This window comes from Aedes aegypti, chromosome 3 (genome assembly GCF_002204515.2).
Source record: "Aedes aegypti strain LVP_AGWG chromosome 3, AaegL5.0 Primary Assembly, whole genome shotgun sequence".
Lineage (NCBI taxonomy): Eukaryota > Metazoa > Arthropoda > Insecta > Diptera > Culicidae > Aedes > Aedes aegypti.
Genome location: NC_035109.1, coordinates 114,708,666 through 114,727,875, shown reverse-complemented (window position 1 = coordinate 114,727,875; position 19,210 = coordinate 114,708,666). Strand labels below are relative to the sequence as shown.

General features: G+C 36.3%; 1 protein-coding gene across 1 annotated transcript in view; it reads right to left on the bottom strand.

Moving 5' to 3' along the window:
- Positions 1 to 18,040: 18,040 nt before the first annotated feature.
- The window catches only part of LOC5567059 (ras-like protein family member 10B), a 127,493-nt gene continuing 126,323 nt past the window's right edge, over positions 18,041 to 19,210 (bottom strand). Inside the window, 1 exon segment of the mRNA XM_021851783.1 lies at positions 18,041 to 18,720. Within this exon segment, the coding sequence (XP_021707475.1) occupies positions 18,600 to 18,720 (121 nt within the window). The 3' untranslated portion in view covers positions 18,041 to 18,599.

Sequence of the window (19,210 nt, the reverse complement as noted above, 5' to 3'; positions counted from 1 at the left end):
TTTCTCATGCTCGGTTGTTCGCTTATCGAAATAATACTTTGATGAGAGTTTGTTGTGAAAATCTGAAGCAATTTGGTGCAAACGTTTTTCAGCAATGAGCATTTATGTTTCTGGTAACACTCTGACCATCTTAGAATCTTGAAAACTTCAAGAAATATCATATTGTCGTCTTAAAGTCAACTCAACCAATTTGTATGATTTTTTTAGAGAAGCTCCTCAATACCTTACACGGTGTAGCCCACAATTTATTTATTTATTTCTATATTGACTCGAAACAATATGGTGGCCAAATAAATTTTATATCGGGAATGCCGACCCCCAAGGAACATCGGAATATCTTCAACTTCAGATGACCAATGATCAGTATCGACACAGATTCTGATAATAGAAGTTTTTTTAGAACTTGTGAAAAAATGATGCGAAAATGTTCATAAACATTGTCAACTTTCGGGTAGAGTAGTGGCGCAGCAATTTTAGCCCCCTCAATAAATCAGAGGGACGAAGTATAATTTCACCCACCAATAATTCTGACAGTAACATCATTCTTTGAAACACCTTATTGTATTCAATTAGAGTTTAAATAATAAATTAGTACAACATTGTGGGTTTCGTGGCCGCGAGTGCATCGTGTCATGGGGTGTGGGTTCGATTCCCGCTTAGTCATTGCAACTTTTCGTCAGGAATGTTTCTCGGCTGTACCATTGGAGCATGCTTGTCCGTTGTCTAGTGTAAAGTTACAGTCTGTGCAGCTAAATGGCTGTAGGCGGTGTCCGTGTCTTTTAACATTGCTTTCCCATTAGACAATTCACTCAAATGCATCTTCCTATGATTACAGTGAATTTTGGAACATGTCAGATGCAAAGTCAAACGTTGAATCAACGAATCTGCTCTTGGTCATACATAAGGGAGCTTCTTGCTATAGTATAAACTTTATAGTATAATTGTCTAAAATTTTGTAACAAGATGCGTTATTTTTCTTACAAAGAATATTGCCCATCCTGTTTTCGAGCAAACCACCAGCGCGATCTTACGTACAAGAAGTGAAGTTTTTCCTCCTGTGTCAAATGAAATGATAAAACAATTGAATTACCACTGAAGAGTTAATGAAAATTCTTCATCCATTATTTACTTGAAAACACTAAACAGTATAAGTTTCCTAAGTGGAAATCATAATACATAATAATTGACCTTGAATCATTCTGGTCACATAATTACAAACAATTACTTGTCATAAAAATACTGGTTATTGTTATTGTTAATTGATAACATTAATGTTTCTATTTGATTTTTTAACGTTTATCATGTTCAAGATAGGGAAATATTATATATGATCATTATTAAGACGATAAAAGTTTTAATACAATAAATGGTGGATCATAGAAAATGACGCATTTTGACCCTCAGCCCTATAAATCGTTATATGGATGTTTTTAAAATGATGTAAAAACTACATATAATTTTAAAACGATAAAAAAATAAGGCTGACCATAGAAGATTGATTTTAAAACCTTTTTCTCTAGAGCAACTGGTTTTTAGCTCGTTGCATTACACAGCGTAACAAAAATAAATTTTGTGTGTCTCAAGAATGAAATCATGTGTCTCTAGCGGGGTTGCTGAATCTGATGTCGTTCTCATAAATGATCTATCACGTAATGATTTTGAGCTACAGGTTGCTTAAATTGTACACAACACTGGTGTTAATGATGAAATTAAATCAATGAATCAGGTGATCTAATCCACCAAACATACACATAATTTAGTTCAAATTGCATGATTAAATTAAGATAGTAAATTCTTCGTTTTTATTATATTTGTGAAAATTACAATACTTTCCTAAATCACCAAAAACTAGCTATTTAGCATCGAAAGTGTGATGAACTACGTTGATAAGCGCTGTCTAACACATGTAGTTTGAATTCTGCGACCCATTATACAATAAACTTGCATGCAAACTAAACGTGCAACCTTGAATTGCGTTAGTGATTAATTAATTATTCAATATAGAAAATTTTCTTTTTTTAAAGTGAGAAGGGAAAAGGCTTATGTACATCTTAAAATTAGATGCTTTATAGAAAAATTGAGAGAATCGTCAAGAATGCCGAAAGGTAGCTTCAAAACCACCGCAGAATTTCTTAATATCAACAAATCAATTCTACTAATTCATAAATGATGGCATAAAATCTGGCAGATATTTCTTTCTGAATTGTCTTTTAAAATATTATTTCAAGCCGTTTTAAGTAATTTTAAACCATTTAAAGCCGGTTTCAGACATTTCAAACTCTTTTTAGGCTTTTTGTGCCATTTTAAGTTGTTTTAGACTGTTTTATATCTTTTTTCATCCGTTTTAGGCCATTTTAAGCTATTACAAGCCATTTTAAGGGGGGTCCCGTAGCCTCGAAGATACGCTTTCACTTCGTAAGCGGAAGGTCATGGGTTCGATGCCCAATCCTCCCTCACAAAAAACTCCGTCCAGTCACCAGAAGACGCCGCACGATGGGCCGTGTATTGGGGAAACACATCCATCCTCCGTCAGTATCAGATGATGACTGAGACAAACTGACCCTCTTTGTAGGCTGTTGCCTCACACGACACGGAAACACGGAAATGAACCACCGCACATCAATGGACTACGGCTATATGGATATGGACCAATGCCAGCTCTCTCCTCTACCTGTTCGGCGTGGGAGAGAGAAAAAAAAAATTAAAGCCATTTTAAGTCTTTTTAAGCAGTTTTGTGATGAAGAAACCACTTATAAATTTTTAAAAGCCGTTTTGAGTTATTTTAAGGCATTCTAAGCTATTTATTTTTTGACCGCTTCAAGCCATTTTAAATAATTTTATGCCATTTTAAGCTGTTTAAAGTCGTTTTAGCCATTTCAGGCCGTTTCAAGCAATTTTATATCGTTTTAAGCCACTTCAAGTAGTTCTAAGCCGTTTCAAACCATTTATATCCTTTTTAGGCCGTTTTAAGCCATTCAAAGTCGTCTTAAGCAATTTCCATGTTACATTGGTATATGAATTACAGGTTGTTCAACTAAAATGCTGTATACACACTTAGAAAATATCACCGACTCCGGTAATTTTTTGTACCGAAATAAAAATCGCTGAGCGCTCGGTAATGCTTCCGGTAAAGCTAAGAATTACCGAACAATCCATAATTTTAATCGAATCGCAGCTGTCAAAAAATTACAATATGCTCGTGAATTTTTACCGAGCGAATTGTTAAATGAATTACCGAACGCATTGTTCTGAACAACAGGCAGTCGGAATAGAAAAGGATGATCGAAAAAATAAAAACAACTAATTTCATATTGATAACAAATGTGATTGATTGATTTATTTCGCGTTTTCATTTTTAATCAAAAACTGACTTCTTTGCAGCTGTTTATCACTTATGAACAAAACCGCCACTGATTCCGTTATGGGTGTTTATACTTGATATGCGACGATGCCATCCGGAAACATAATTTGGCTGTTGTATACTAAAACGAAAACATTGATGTTAAAAATTAGCTTTTAATAAAAACTGTCAGGTCATAGGGTAAATGATGGCTTCGGCACCCTGAGGGTATTTTCGGCAGCACTAACTTATCGCCCTTGTTTACATTTATCTACGGAATAAGAGTTAACTTCAATGTACTCAACATATTCCTTGAACTATAATCTTCCATGTAAATCACATCTTTCACAAAAATATTATATAACATGGGTTTTATCATTAAATGAAATAAATGCTTACAAAATTATCGTCATTCGTGAGCTGCCGAACAAAACAACACAAGAACAGCTTACAAAAACTCACCACTTTAAAAGGTGCAATTCTCCGCTCCAATGCCAATTTTTTTCACAAAAACTACGCACCGATCACTTATGCACAATTGAACTTTTGATTTGTATATAAAGCACTCGAAAATACTTATTTTTTATGCTTTGAACCACAAATTGAAATTAATGCACTTTGATTTCCTCGGCAATCACTTTTTATTACTGAACTAGGTTGCCAGAAAACCATATTCAATTGCGGTGTATTTATTATTCACGATTTAAATTCACCGAAAAAATCGAACACAACTAAATAATTTATTGGAATTAGGCAACAAACAATGCATTGGTAACAATTGAGCCTTTTAATACTTTCTTATTAGAAGATTGTAGTGCATAATCTTTAATATACTGAGAAACATATAACATATACGTCTTTTAATAGTTGAACTATTTTGGCAACACTCCTGTTGTTCTACAAGCAATCAGAGGATGATGTTTTTGTGTCAAGTCATAAGTGAATTGATTTGCAAAGGGCCTATTCTGATTTTCTCATACACTGAGAATAATAGGAACGCAAATAAATTTTACTGGCAAATTTTGGATTTTGATCGAACAATATTCATAAATCAAAAAACAAAATCGCAATCGGAATTGTTACCATTCATTCTCTCGCTAATAACTTGATGATAGAGCGTCCAAGAGCAGTAACCTTTACAGACCACAACCATATCGAGCCATTCAGCGTGTCAGTGAATAGTTCAATTCACGGAGAAATTATTTACCTTTCAAATTTAAAGCAATTTGAAAACGAATGTACCGTCGTTGGGGTGAGATTTGGCCAAAAATGCGTAAGTTCTCATTTATGTTTGAACAAATTTCGCAATTTGACTTGATGTGTTCGGCTAAATAAAAAAATAAAAATAATATGTATTCTCATTGCAAATTCTGAACAAATAATTGAAAATTGATTTTTTTTTTTGCTTTAAATTGGAGACGTAAAATTTGCCCAAATTAAACATAGGAAACCCTTATGAAAATTCGCCACAAGAAAAAGGATTGAAATTCATAAATTTACGTTATAAAACTAAATTTGAAAACAAAAATATATTTCACGGCAACCTCAGGCAGGCATCAAAATTATCAGATAGACGATGATACAATCATATGTCTGATAGACAACTGATACTACCAGTTCAGCCAGATGATACTATCACTTCTTGTCTATCCTGATAGTATCAATGAGAGAATGGTTTCTATCAGAGATAGAAGATAGAGTGATAGTATCCCTATCCCAAAAAAATCTCATTATGATACTATCAGTACAACATCTCTCAAATCCAGCTTTTTAAAAGCGTCAATGGCTGCCACACACAGGCTCGCTTTCTGGTAAGGGTCGGTGGATTTGACGTTTGACTTGGGTAGTTTTATATTGAGTGTACCCAAGCCAAACGTCAAATCGACCGACCCCTACCAGAAAGCGAGCCTGTTTATGGCAGCCATTAACGCTCGTAAAAAGCTGGATAACAATGATAGAGGTTCTATTTTTATTCATTGATAATATTATAGAATAAAAATTGTTGGAAGATGGTTATAGAAAATTAACTAAATTCCATATTTAGCAATCCAAGGTGGCGGCTTTAGGGGTGTAAGAATTGTTGGAAACCCATGCAATATTTTTTCGGAGCGGGCACAATACAACTATGACGAAAATCAATATCCGACGCCATTTTGAAATCCAAGATGGCGGCCTCCGGTCGAGGAAAATTGTTGAAAACCCATGCAATATGGGCATTTTCGGAACGGGCGCGACGAGGGGATGACGAAAATCGATGATCGACGCCATTTTGAAATCCAAGATGGCGGCATCTGGTCAAGGAAAATTGTTGAAAACCCATGCAATATGGGCATTTTCGGAACGGGCGCGACGAGGGGATGACGAAAATCGATGTTCGACGCCATTTTGAAATCCAAGATGGCGGCCTCCGGATTAGTAAAATCATTGAAACTCCATGCAATATGAGCATTTTCGGAACGGGCGCGACAGAGAGATGACGGAAATCGATGTCCGACGCCATTTTGAAAGACAAGATGGCGGCCTCTGATTTGGTAATATCATTTAAAACTCAAGCAATACAGGTATGTTCCGTTTTTGTAACTTTCCGTTTTCTTTCATAATTTATTCCATTTCTATCAACACAAATATATTGAAAATTTTTATTTTTTGGAATGATTTGAAAGTAAAGTAAAGACTTATTTTGAAGCAAGCCATATGTTTTTCAAATGCCTCAGGGTTAAATGTTCGACATTATGGTAGTGTTTATCACTTGTAACGTAGGTATTAATTCCTATACAGGTCGGACTCGATTATCTGGAGTATCGTTTTTTTTTCACTCACAATCACTAAAAGAAAAATTCAAACTCGCGATAAACTTAAATATTTTATTTTTTCGTTATTATATTTATATGATGCAGTGGCGTATCCAGAAATTATTTTTAAGAAACATTAAGGCTCCTGATAAGAAAATATTTTTATTTTGACCAGCATACACACCTACGTCCAAAACTGTCAAACCATTCATATTGTATATTGCGATAATAAATTATCTCAAATTTATGCATAAAAGTTGAAATATAAGAATATAAAAAAACTAATTCCGGAGTCTAAAATTCCGGATAATCGAATCCCGGATAATCCAGTCCGGAGACTCGATTGTACCATTCAATGAGGGGTGCCGTCTTCTCGTCTGCTATACAAACAGTCCCAGATTGTTCAAGCGCCCGTCTCGAGAATACCCATATTGCATGGGTTTTCAACGATTTTCCTTAACCGGAGGCCACCATCTTGGATTTCAAAATGGCGTCTTACATCGATTTTCGTCATCCCCTCATCGTGCTCGTTCCGAAAATACCCATATTGCATGGGTTTTCAATGATTTTACCAAACCGGAGGCCGCCATCTTGGATTCAAAATGGCGTCGGACATCGATTGCCGTCATTCCCTCGTCGTACCCGTTCCGAAAATATTCATAAGAACATACCTTGAGTTATTTTTATTGGTTTTTTCCCATTATGCGCAAGATTTTGGTTTCAGTATTTGTATCAATGATAGGATAGATAGCGATAGCTATAGAATTTTGCGAATAGTATATTTTTCCCCAAAAATAGATGATAAAGGTATGCTTGATCCATCAGAGATGAAAAAATGCTGATAGTATCTCCATCCGTCTATAGAGATAATATAGTCTATCTTCTATCCATCATTTTTCAAGAAGTGATAGTATCCCTATCACTACCCATAGTAATAGTATCATTTGATAGTATCAAAAGATAGATGTGATAATGTTAAATGAGAGGAATAAATTTGAAGCCTGTTACATGGAATCGAACCAAGAACCTTGCGATCGATAGGCTCGTGCGCACTCCCCTCATCAATCGACGCCTTGATGTGGGGTGATGCTAAAACGATACATAAAGCTATCGTATTGCAATAATCGTTCCATCTTTCTTAAGGCAAAATATATGAATTTCTATAGTCCAGATCGCCGCGTGTAGAATTGATACGCAATAAGAACAAATCAAGAGAATCGTGTTCGACCATTCCCTCCTCCGCAACGGTCTTTGAATGAAAAAAAAATTGTGTTTGAGTCGCAACGTTTGAGCCTACTCCCCCTCCCCCTAGAGCGTTACGTAATGTGTGGACGGCGCCTTAGTGTGCACAAATTTAGTGGCGTTGTGTATTCAATAAGACTCTCAGCTATTCTATTTATAACTGCAATGCTGTTCTCAGTGTACACCCGATTCTGTTTTTGCACGGGGGATGCGTACCGTGCAAAAAAAGTTTTCAGTTCAAAATTTCAAAAACCGTGTAAAAAAAGTAACAGCATTTCTCGACGTTTCATGTAAAAATAAGGTTTTGGCAAAAAATTTTGTATGGAAACTTTTTTTGCACGGCCGTGTAAAAAAAATCCGTGCAAAAACAGAATCGGGTGTAGTCTGTATTTTTCTGCATTGGCCCTTTCAAAGAGTAGAACATAATGAGTGACGTTCAATTTCAGGCATTGTCAACAAATACGAAAAGTTACCAATACATAACCTTGTTTTTGTACAATTTTGAATTGCCGAAGAGAACAATTTTGTTGCCGACAATAGTAATTGCATTGCCGATAAAAGAACAAGTGCCTCGTGACTTTGGTGAGGAGAATTAGATGATTTGGAGAACGAAATAGTGTTTTGTGCATAATAATTAATAAATAAAGTGTGCTCAAGTGTACTTCAGGTGTCTCCTGCTAATTGTTGTGCTTTGTTGTTGTGTATAATTGCCTTCTTAAAAGTTCAGCTGCTTAGGCTGCCGACAATACGTAAGTTCCCCTACTTACGGAAAAGTAGAATTGGGCGCTAATCCTGCCGTACACACTGCCGTAGTATAGTTTTTTTGTCCAAAAACAATGTTTATAGACGGTATCGTATGCGATACCGTCGTGTTGATTAGCACTTCTAAACAAATATGGCTGACTCAGAAATTTCTAGTTACCATTCGTACGGTAAAGTATTGAAGCAATATGAACTGAAGTACGGTGAAAACTTACAGTCTACGGTGATTTTGAACGATTTACAGTTTTTCGGTTAATAAAACGACGATTTCGGTAAAAGTTGTTAAATATTGTTTTGATTTTTTTTAGCTTATTCAAGGGTGTTTGGTAAATCTCGTCTGTAATACCGAAACATCAGTTAAATATTTATTTACAGTACGTTTCCGGTAAAAAATATTACTGAACAGCGAGAAAAAATCTAAGTGTGTATGTAGCTTCCTCGCAAGATAAGTGTTTTTTTTTTTTTTAATATTATTATACAATATTGAAATTGGATTCTAAACTGTTTTAACTTAAGGGTTTGAGAAAACCATAATAACTCAAAATATTTTTCAATGCTGAGATGTTCCATTTACTCAAATGCACCCTACCTTATTTGCCAGGCCTTTTTTATTTATACTGATCTCGTTAATATTTGGTATCAAATATGTATGAGGCTGACACAAATATTAATTATCTTTCATGCCCCCCCTTCAAACAGTCCATAATATTGGAGGGGAGGAAACAAAGATCCATTATTTTTATTGAAATCAGTTAGATATTATTTTTTTTAATTCACATAAATTATGGAAAATAGCGATTCAGAGGACGAATGAAAAAAGTTCAAAAATTAATGTTAGATATTAAAACTTTAAAAGAAACTTATATTTTTCCTTAAAATTTTTTTGTTCGTTCTAATAAAATCGCCAAAAATTACATGTGCAATCAAATTTTGGTTTCGTAATATTCGTTCATAGCTTATGGCCAACGTTGCAGCAAAATGAAGCTATTCAGAAAGATCAAGCTGAGGTTGAATTTAGAATTTAATACCGCCGGCTCAAAATTATTCCTGGTTGGCAAATTTGACGACGTTTCGGAGCTAGAGTACTTACATACTAGTCAAACTATGAACGAATGCAAAAATGGCTCTCAGCTATTAACTGTAGAAATGCTCCTAGAACAGCTGAATAGCAGGTTTTGTCCCAGTTGAATCGTAACGCCGGCAAGAAGAACAACATATTTGGTCCATGGCTGTTTGGAAATGTCTTTTGAAGAAGTGTTTATAGAAACCGAGGGAGTCGAGAATGTCCATGGTTAGCGTGACATAAGGTGCAATCCGGTAATTAGTTTTTCCGGGTAATGGTACATTTCGGTAAATGGTCTTCCGGTAAATTGCATTCCGGGTAAGGGATGGTACACAAATTATGTCACTCTAAATTTCAACTTTTTCGACCCCCTCCCCTCCCCCCTTTGTCACACTTTTGGTATGAGTCCTCCAAAAATTTTGTAAGGCTTGTCACGCTTGGCTCGACCCCCTCCCCCCCTTGAAGTGTGACGTAATTTGTGCATGACCCCTAATGGATTTGCCGACGACTATCTAGCATTGATAGTTGGTATGTGCAGTCTCAGTAATTAGATATTGATTTATATTCAATTGCAAATTCTTCTATAGTGCTCATTTATCTTCTAAACAGGCAGCATTGCTGCATCTGGTGCGAAAGATAGTACACTTAAATCATGGCTACTATGTTATACTGCATATACCCTGTGATGCTCTCAGATCAGCCCAATTATCATAGCCAAAGTTTTATATATTTTATTTTTGTTTTATGCCTGTAGCGGTCATGCGACTCAAAGGTAAAGGGAGTGTATAAAAGCAAATGATGGAAATGAACAGGTGGATAGGCGTCGCAAGGGAGCGACAAGATTGATTTTTATTTTTTTTTTAATTAGGTGGTGAAAATTGAGCAAGCCATTTTAAAGTCAAATGAGTTTATAGGTAGTTGCAGGAGTACAGCCCCTGACAGATCGTTTCGCGGAGTTAACACTCAGGTTTCTCATCCGTTGTGAGGTTCTCAATCCATTGGTTATTGAAAACTACGAAAAGCTACTTGAACATAACCCTCAAACTCGTTTCATGAGTGTGTACTACTGGTACACGACGCTGGAGGTTAGCCCATCTTCGGTTAACACCAATCGTGATAACTTCCAAGACTTCGGCTGTTCCTCTGTAGTATTTGATTTGTTCATGAAGCAAGATATCCATGGCATACCAGATCACTTTCGTTCAAAGTTTATCCCTCCTATATTTGCAAGTAAATTCGGGCATGTCAGCGAGAACCGACAGTTCTTCAGTGATGGATCAAAAATGGATGATATTACTGGTTTCGGTGTTTACAACGATTTTCATAGCGCCTTCTTCATGCTTCAAAAGCCATGTTCTGTATATGTTGCTGAGCTAGCAGCTATACATTACGCCTTAGAGTACATCAGTTTTCTCCTACCCGAGCACTTCTTCATTTTTTCCGACAGTCTAAGCTCTCTGGAGGCTGTTCGGTCAATGAAGCCGGTGAAGCACTCAGCGTACTTCATGAATAGAATACGCCAAGCATTGAGTGCTTTGTCAAATTGCTCTTACACTATTACCATAGCTTGGGTCCCTTCCCATTGTTCCATTCCGGGCAATGAGAAAGCGGACTCTCTGGCTAAGGTAGGTGCTAAAGAAGGCGATGTTTACGAGCGTCAAATCGCCTTCGATGATTTTTTTGCATTGGCCCGTCGGGAGACCTTGATCAGCTGGCAACAGAAATGGAGAGACGGAGAAATGGCATGAGCCGTGATTTCATTCGTGTCATGTGTCGGCTTATGTCCATTCACTATTCGTTAAGCGCGCATACCCACCGTATTGAGCTCTCAGAAAGCAATCTCTATGTTTGCGGCGTGGCTTACCAGGATATCGAACATGTTGTGTGGGGATGCAGTGAGAATCGTGGCATCAGCTCTGAACTGACTAAAACTCTCCGGATCAAAGGAAAACATCAGGAACCTGTCAAGGAAGTGTTGGCGGGCCTTGATTTAGAATATATGAATTTAATATATCTGTTTTTGAAGCGTATCAATATCCGAGTTTGATTGTGTTCGTTCCCTGTCTTTTTTTCCTTTCAAATTGTCCTCTTCTCGTGGTGTCTCCCACAAACCGTTTCTGTTTAGTTTCATTATAGAGCTGGACATCCTGCCCCTTCAAACTTCATCAGCTTAGTAGTCTAAGTAGCTTAAGAAATCCCGAAAAATCCTTTCCTTCCCTGTTACAAATGTATTCCCTAACCTTAAAACTTCCGTAAACTAACATTGTTTTTAAAATAAGTTCAAATTTCGAAATGTAAATAATGTAAAAAAAAAGAAAAGATTTCGGCTCTGTTATGTCCTATGGCGCCTGAGCCTGCCAAATAAACGAGATAAGTAGAAAAAAAAAATTAAAGTCAGTAAGCATCGAAGCGTTAAAGTTTTATAACTCATAAAAAAATCGATAACTAATTACTCCGATTTGAAAACGGTCTTCGGCAAAGTTGTAGCTGATGAATGCATCTTACATTATCAACGTAGCTCTAATCCCCAAGAGCACATGGGCAAAAACTATGACCGATTGAATGATTTATTTGCTTTTCCCATAGTAATTCCCATATAAACTTTGAAGGGCTTGTGCAGTCTCAATTTTCATCCGAATGAGCTCAAATTTGGGGAGGACACTCAGAATTTGAACTTGAATCGAGTGAGCGGTGTGGAGTAGAAACGATTTTTGAACCACTCCAAGTCCAAGTACAAAAAATAAATTTTCGTTACTGTTAAAAGATTTCTTATTTTTTCTATTACCCTTTTCACTTGTACCAGCACCCAAATTTGGGGTCCTTTCAGTTGGAAATTACTTAATCATTGTTGAATTACGTTAGGCATGTGATATTTCTAACTTAATTGCAACTCATTCACTGTCTCAATCCGTCTGTTTATTTGTTGTGTTCATAGAACTAACATTGCTCTTTTTCAATAATCACTACAGTTGATAACCACGAACTCGTTTCGCGTAAAATAAGTTCTTTATGTATATGAGTATATATTTAGTTATGTTGGTAAAACGGTTTTGCTCAGACGCACAAGTTAACATATTTGCTGCGTATCAGTGCAAAATCATCCCCTTGAGTCTTCCGAAATACGATTTCGAATCTAATGGAGCACAGAGACACAGAAGTTTTACAGCAATCGTCCATCAACACACGTCACAAAAAATTTTTTGATATGGGTAGCATTGTGGCATATTGTGCCACTTGGTGGGAAAACGTCAAATTCAGCATTTACCACGTAGAACAACACATTGATAGGACACTTATCGACACATTTTTGATTCGTAATTTAGTACAAGAAGAAGGCATCTCAAAGGTTGATTTGATATCTATGCAATTTCTGGTGTAACATATTTCGTCGTGTGATAGATTGGTCCATGCTGTAGATTTATTACTTGGTGCATTTTTCTATCGATAAATCTTTAAAAGATTTTCATAAGATGGTTGTAGTAGACCCAAGAGGATGATTTCGCAAGCTGAGCTATTCGAATTTGCGCGATTATCATGATTGCATGGATATGCCAAACTAAGCTTACCTGACATTTTACATATACATAGTCAACAACGAGCAGCTGCAAAAAACTTATTTACATAACAGTCGTGATTTGGCATTCAAGCAACAATAGCTCCATATTTTATTAAAATATGTTTGTTCGTTAAATATGATTAGCTTTCTTGTTATTGTATAATATTTGTTTATTTCCTAGTTTGAACAGCTACCCACAATTTGTATAACACATAAGCTCACTAACACATTGATACAGGCGCGTTGGCTCGGTAGCTGAGAACATCCCAGCCGCGAATTTCACTCAAACAGGCGTTGTTTCAAGCAGGTGCATTTCATGATAAGATTATCGTTAATTGTTTTTTAGCGCAATTCTCTTAGAACGCAAAACAGTACGAAACTGCGGTGGTATGTTTTTATTGATGACAATGTTAAATATTGAAGATCGGACAAGCAAATGTCGATGGCTAAAGTGAAAATTATTGATGAACGTAAAGCTTCTAATATTGAGCCGGTTATTGTCTCTAACTTCACTAGATCCTGTCGATTTTTTGGTAACTTGTGTTGTTTGTGTAAATAATTCTCTACTGAAGTTGTGTATCATGTGCAACATTGTCGAGTTGAGGTTTGAGAAGAGATGAGTTATACTAGTTTTGCCAAATCAACAAAAAATATTGACAGCTCTAATGGCTTTAACAAGTTTTGTGAAATTGTTTAGTTTTCGTGTGAGTCATTCCAGTTTCTTTTAATATTTTTCTCGTCATTTATCAGTGCCTTGATTTCAGGAGCCTTTGAGAGAGAAAATTCATTCTGATTCACTTACATTACACTTTTCAAGAATAGATTTGTTCAAAAAATTCGATCAAAATTTCAAATTATTTCATTCTATTTAATAGGTTTAACTTATATGTAGATAATTCACGCCTACACGACCTTCCCTTGTCTAATGGAAACCGTCCGTGGCAACAAAGCAAAGCAATGCTGGAGGCGATTAAGTTCGATTTCCGTTAATGTCCAAGATCTATTCGTAATGGAAATTTCCTTAATTTTCTAAGGCAATTATTTCGAGTGTTTTGTTTCTTAGTTTTCTTTGACAAGCTTTAAAATCGAATCGATTCAAAAAAAAACGATTCAAAGGAATTGATTTAATCGGTGAATCGATTCGATACATCAAATTTGAATCGATACAGGTAAAGTCGGTTTTACTCCAGTTTGCCCAAAGCAAATTCCCTGACTTGTCCGTATCAATTATCCAAAATGAAAACAAATGACAATTATCATCTCTTTTCTTCTCAGATCAAGTTACATCCTAATTAAATCACGTCTTCTCCTTGAAGAAATGAAGCAACTCGATCTATTCGTTTAACAAGCACCAAACAAGCAACCAAATTATCATGATGCTTCATCGGTGCACCGAATGGATGTTCTTCTCTCGAAAGCCGCTGCTCATGACAGACTATTAAATTTGTGTTTCTCCTTGGCTTGTCCTCTGTCAGTAGTACCAGCAGTGTCTAAGAAATATGAATCCTTTCGCTATTTTGTGATGTGGCACCGAAGGACTGGACTCAGAATGGTGCCATTGCGTAGTTTTGAGCTTAATTTGGTTTTCACCCCTTTCCCCAACATCAGGCACCCACTAAGATTAATGACGAGCTCGAAATTTTCGCTAGTGAAGTTTAGTCTTGCAAGACTGGCTTCTTGCTCATGGATGGAGCATTCGAACATAGCTACAAGCATAAACATTTACACAAACATTTATACAGTCAGCTGCCGGAGCTTACGATGCCCCGAAGTAGACTCACGTCTTATCTCTATTGTTCCTAATCTAAACTGGGTAGTTTTCCGTTTCCTCCCTTTTCCCTAGCACGCACGGTGCTCCCCAGACCGTTTCCATCAGAAAAAACTTCATCAAATTTGTGCTCACCAGTCGACTTCTATCGTTTAACCGCTTATCTGGACAACATTGAAAAAAGGCGTAGTGTTCAGTGCTACAAAAACAGTGCTTTTTATTGCTACATTTTTAGCTATTGATCCTGGAAACCTGGGGGAAATTAACAGATCCCCACTCAGTGCCGTCAATGCCAAAAGTGGGTCATGGTACAAAAAAATGCCATATGGATGCTAAATGTATGATTTGCGGAGGTTCTTCTCACGCTAAGGACGTCTGTCCTGTGAAGGAAGATACCGATAAGTCCATATGCGCCAATTGCGGGGGCAATCATAAGTCAAATTTTTGGGCTAGTCCTTCGCGTAGGCGAGTCGTCGAGGTCAGACAGGTAAATGATAATGTCCGTTTGAACTCCTCCCCTTTACATCCTATGAGTACCCTTTCTAATTGTTCCAAATCAAATGGAGAAAAACCCTACTGCCACAGGAAACTTCTACTCCGCCTCTTCGTCTACCGAAAATTCTAACGGAAAATCATCAAATGTACCCGCTTCAAGTGATATGTCTGTCTCTGATTTTAATTTTCTAACTGAACAATTGAATCTAATGATTGATGCAATGTTCAAAGCCACCACTATGACTGAAGCAGTCCAAGTTGGTGTTTTATTGACTATTTAAATTGTTAATGGATTACGTTCTTCTAATGGATCCAATAAATAATAATTTAAATATTTTAAATTGGAATGCTCGTTTTTTGAATAGTAAAGAGGATAAGCTGTTTAATTTTCTTACAGCTAATAACGTGCATATAGCAGTTATAACTTAAACCTATTTAAAACCTGGATCCAAACAAAGAAAAGATCCTAACTTTTGTGTTTAACGTAACTTTATGGGACATGGGGGGGAATTGCAATCATCATTAATAGGCGTATAAAACATCCACTTTTTTCGTCATTTAAAACCAAAGTTTTTGAATCTTTGGGTGTTTCTGTTGAAACACAGCTTTGTTAATGTACTTTCATAGCTGCTTATTTGCCTTTTCAATGCACTGGGCAGCAATTTAATTTGCTTCAAAACGACTTGCGGAAATTGACTCGCAAAAAATCCAAAAATTTTGTCATTGGTGACTTTAATACCAAACATCGCGCATGAAATAATTCGCAAAGTCATTCCAACGGCAGAATTTCATTTGACGAGTGTGCTTCAGAATATTTCTCAAATCCCTAAAATAACCCCACTTGATTCTACTCTTCTAGAAACCCTTCTACGATTGATTTGGTCTTAATCGATTTTAGTCACCTTTGTAGCCAACTGTTTGCTCATGCTGATTTTCATTCCGATCATGTCTCTGTTACATTTCAAATATCCCATGAAGCGGTTTTCAAACCTATCAGCTCCACATTAAATTATTTTCGAGCTGAATGGAATACATATGAAACACACATTGATATTAATACTAGGAGCCCTCGGATCAAATATCAGCTGTACCTTAAATTTCAATCAGCCATACCTCAACAACAGTTTTAACCAATTTTTAAAATTCTTTTACGTATCTTATGTCCATATTCCATAGCTTAGTACGGTATGAATGTTCCTAGGAATGTTCAAATTTCCCCTAGAACAACAATAAAATAAAAATTCGCCTTCCGAAGCGACATGAGAATCGTGCCAAATTTCATGACAAATCTCGTGTATTCTGGGATAACGCCCTAAAAGCCATTGGTAACCACGTATGTAGCTCGTTGTTTCTGAGCAAATGAATGAATAAGCATCCAAACCAACATCACTGGCTGATAGAGAATGATCCATCTTTCATCATAGCGCTGGTCAATAATGTGTAAATCCTTCCAAATGCTCAGAAACAACGAGCTACACACGTGGTTACCAATGGCTTCAAGGGCGAGATCATATGTTATGCGAGAAATGTTATAATATAAGGTATTTCAAACCCAAATGACTCTAGATAACTAGATAAATAATGCATGTGAAGCAAAACAAAATTTTGAGCACCCCTAACGAGGCAGATTTATGTAGATCACGAGTTTTACATGCTCTTGATGTGCATGCTCGCGGTTTGGAATCTTCGAGTTGTACTACAAGTTGATCCCTTTGAATTTGATCTAGATAACTTACAACTCATTTAGATCAGTTTTATCTCTTGAAAGGAACGTTGTTGTTCAAATTTCCTTCTACAATAGTGTTCAGTAAGACATTTTTGACATTTTTTCGACACAAATTTGCTTATAGAATTGCAGAGAACATGCTTGAACTGATACACAAATTGTTGATTACGCTCAAAATTTTAATTACTGAAAATACATAGTAAATACCTTTTTCTTATCTTCAAATCAATCAAATTTCAATGCACTGACATGTGGTTTTTCGACAATAATTTGATTGAATTAATCTACAAAACATAAAATTCAAGATTACTCTTTAAATTGGTATCGATTAAAAACTTGAAGAAATCCTAACTAAACTAGTTTTTGAACAAACTTCAAAGCGTTGACATGTAGTTTTTTTTTCGGTACGAACTGTATTCTACATGTCCAGTTAACATGTTTGAGCAGAAATACAAATTTGGGGTTACACTCTAAATTTATTGTACTAAAAATCTACGAAAAGCCCTAAATTTTCATGTCATTGGTTTGAATATTAAAACACGCAAACTGGATACATATTTAGGGTTTCTCGCATGATTTTTCAATAAAAGCAATTTTGAGTGTAATCCAAAATTATTATTTCTACGCAAACATGTTCATTGAATGCATTAAGTACATTTTATGCCAAAAAACTACATGTTATCACTTTGAAATTTGATTTTTATGCAAACAGTCAAATTGTACCACTGAAATGCTCTAGATCAGTTACATGTAATTTAGATCAAAACCAGAGGCATCAAAATATAGTGCAAATTATTTCAAAATACTTTGTCCAAGATACCAAACATCTCGCATACATATTCAAAGCACTAGAGATTTATCTGTTGAAATCAGCGACCTGCCCAACCAAATTTGCCTCGTTGGGGATACTCGAAATATTTGTTTTTAAATACATGTGTTATTCTTCTTGTAATTTACGATTATTCGAATCTGATAAACTTAAATTAGTAACTTTTCGGCAAGGTTTGTGTTGGTTGATTTTCTCTAGGAGAAATTTGAACACCCCTAGGAATAGTTTCTTCCATTCGTACAAAACTTGAGGATATGGACAAGCTTTTGATCTTCAAACAAATTTTCAGGCCAGCCATGTTGTATGCTGTACCAATATGGACTAGCTGTTGTAATACCAGAAAGAAAGCTCAGCAGAGGATTCGAAAAAAAAATTGAACATTTTTCGTAGGTTTTGTGGAATTACAAGGAGACATTACTTCAAAATGGGTCATACGACATTTTTTTTATTATGCCCATTTGCTGTTGAGCGATAGAAATCGACTAGTGAGTACGCTTTTGATGAAGATTTTTCTCTAATAACACTGGTCTGGGGAGCACCGCGACACGATTAACTTCACCTACCTCCACGGTACGTATAACTTTACACAGTCATCAAGTGACACAAAAGTGTGCCGATCGATTTAACGACGATTAACTTCCTAGATATCAATAGTCAACATGGTTCTGCTGCTTTGGAATGGGTTTCTCCGATTGTATCTACAGTTTCGTAAACGGTTGCGGTAGTTATCCTTACTTCTTCCCTACACTTAACTAGTGTACGTGTAACGCTATTGTTAGGCTTGTTTTCGTTGACACAATCCCCTTTCACGCATCGATTTGTGCTCCAATTACAATATGGTACCTCACTCCAATATCACCCGGCCCAAATCGGGCGCAGTTTTCGTACTCGGCAAAGTCTTTCGCAACATCTCGACCCGACCACGGACATCCAACAAGAGGAAGGCTGCTGCTGCAATGCAACTTTGTGGCACCGTTTTTTTGTCATTCTGCACCCGCGCCTGCATAGCGCACTTTACAGCTACTACTAGAGAATGGTGCATTTGTTTTTGTTCCTAATCGATTGGGAAAACTCCAGCTTGGGTGCCGTGCCGCCCACCGGGTAGCCCATCAGTTCTTTGAAAATGTCGCCAATTTTGTAGTTGTGCCTGCGGGGAGTAGAACGAGAGAACAGAGATGTATTAGAGCATGAATGGATGTCCCCACTGGGGGGGTTTTGGCACTAAGGTTTGTTTGTGCATACAGTAACTAACTGAATGTAGTGAACTTTATACAGTAAGTTCATAAAATCCTACAAGCGCTGAGATGTTCAATTTAAGATGCTCTCGTTTTGTAAAAAAGACGACATTACTTTCTTTATTTTCAATGTTTTGAAAACGAACAATTTTGTTAAAAAATGTGTTCTATAAATTTGTTTATCTAACCGTATTCAACAATGTTGGTTTTTCAAATGTTCATTTGAAAATAATAGCTATTTCAACATTCTGCCAACTTTGTAATTGATGAGGATTTTCCCAACACAAAAGTTTAACAATGAAATGTGAAATTAAGAGAGCTGATCAGATTCTAAATTATTTTTCGGTTGCAGTAGTCAGTTCAAGCTCCATAAAAATTGAAGATTGGCAATTTTGAATAGAA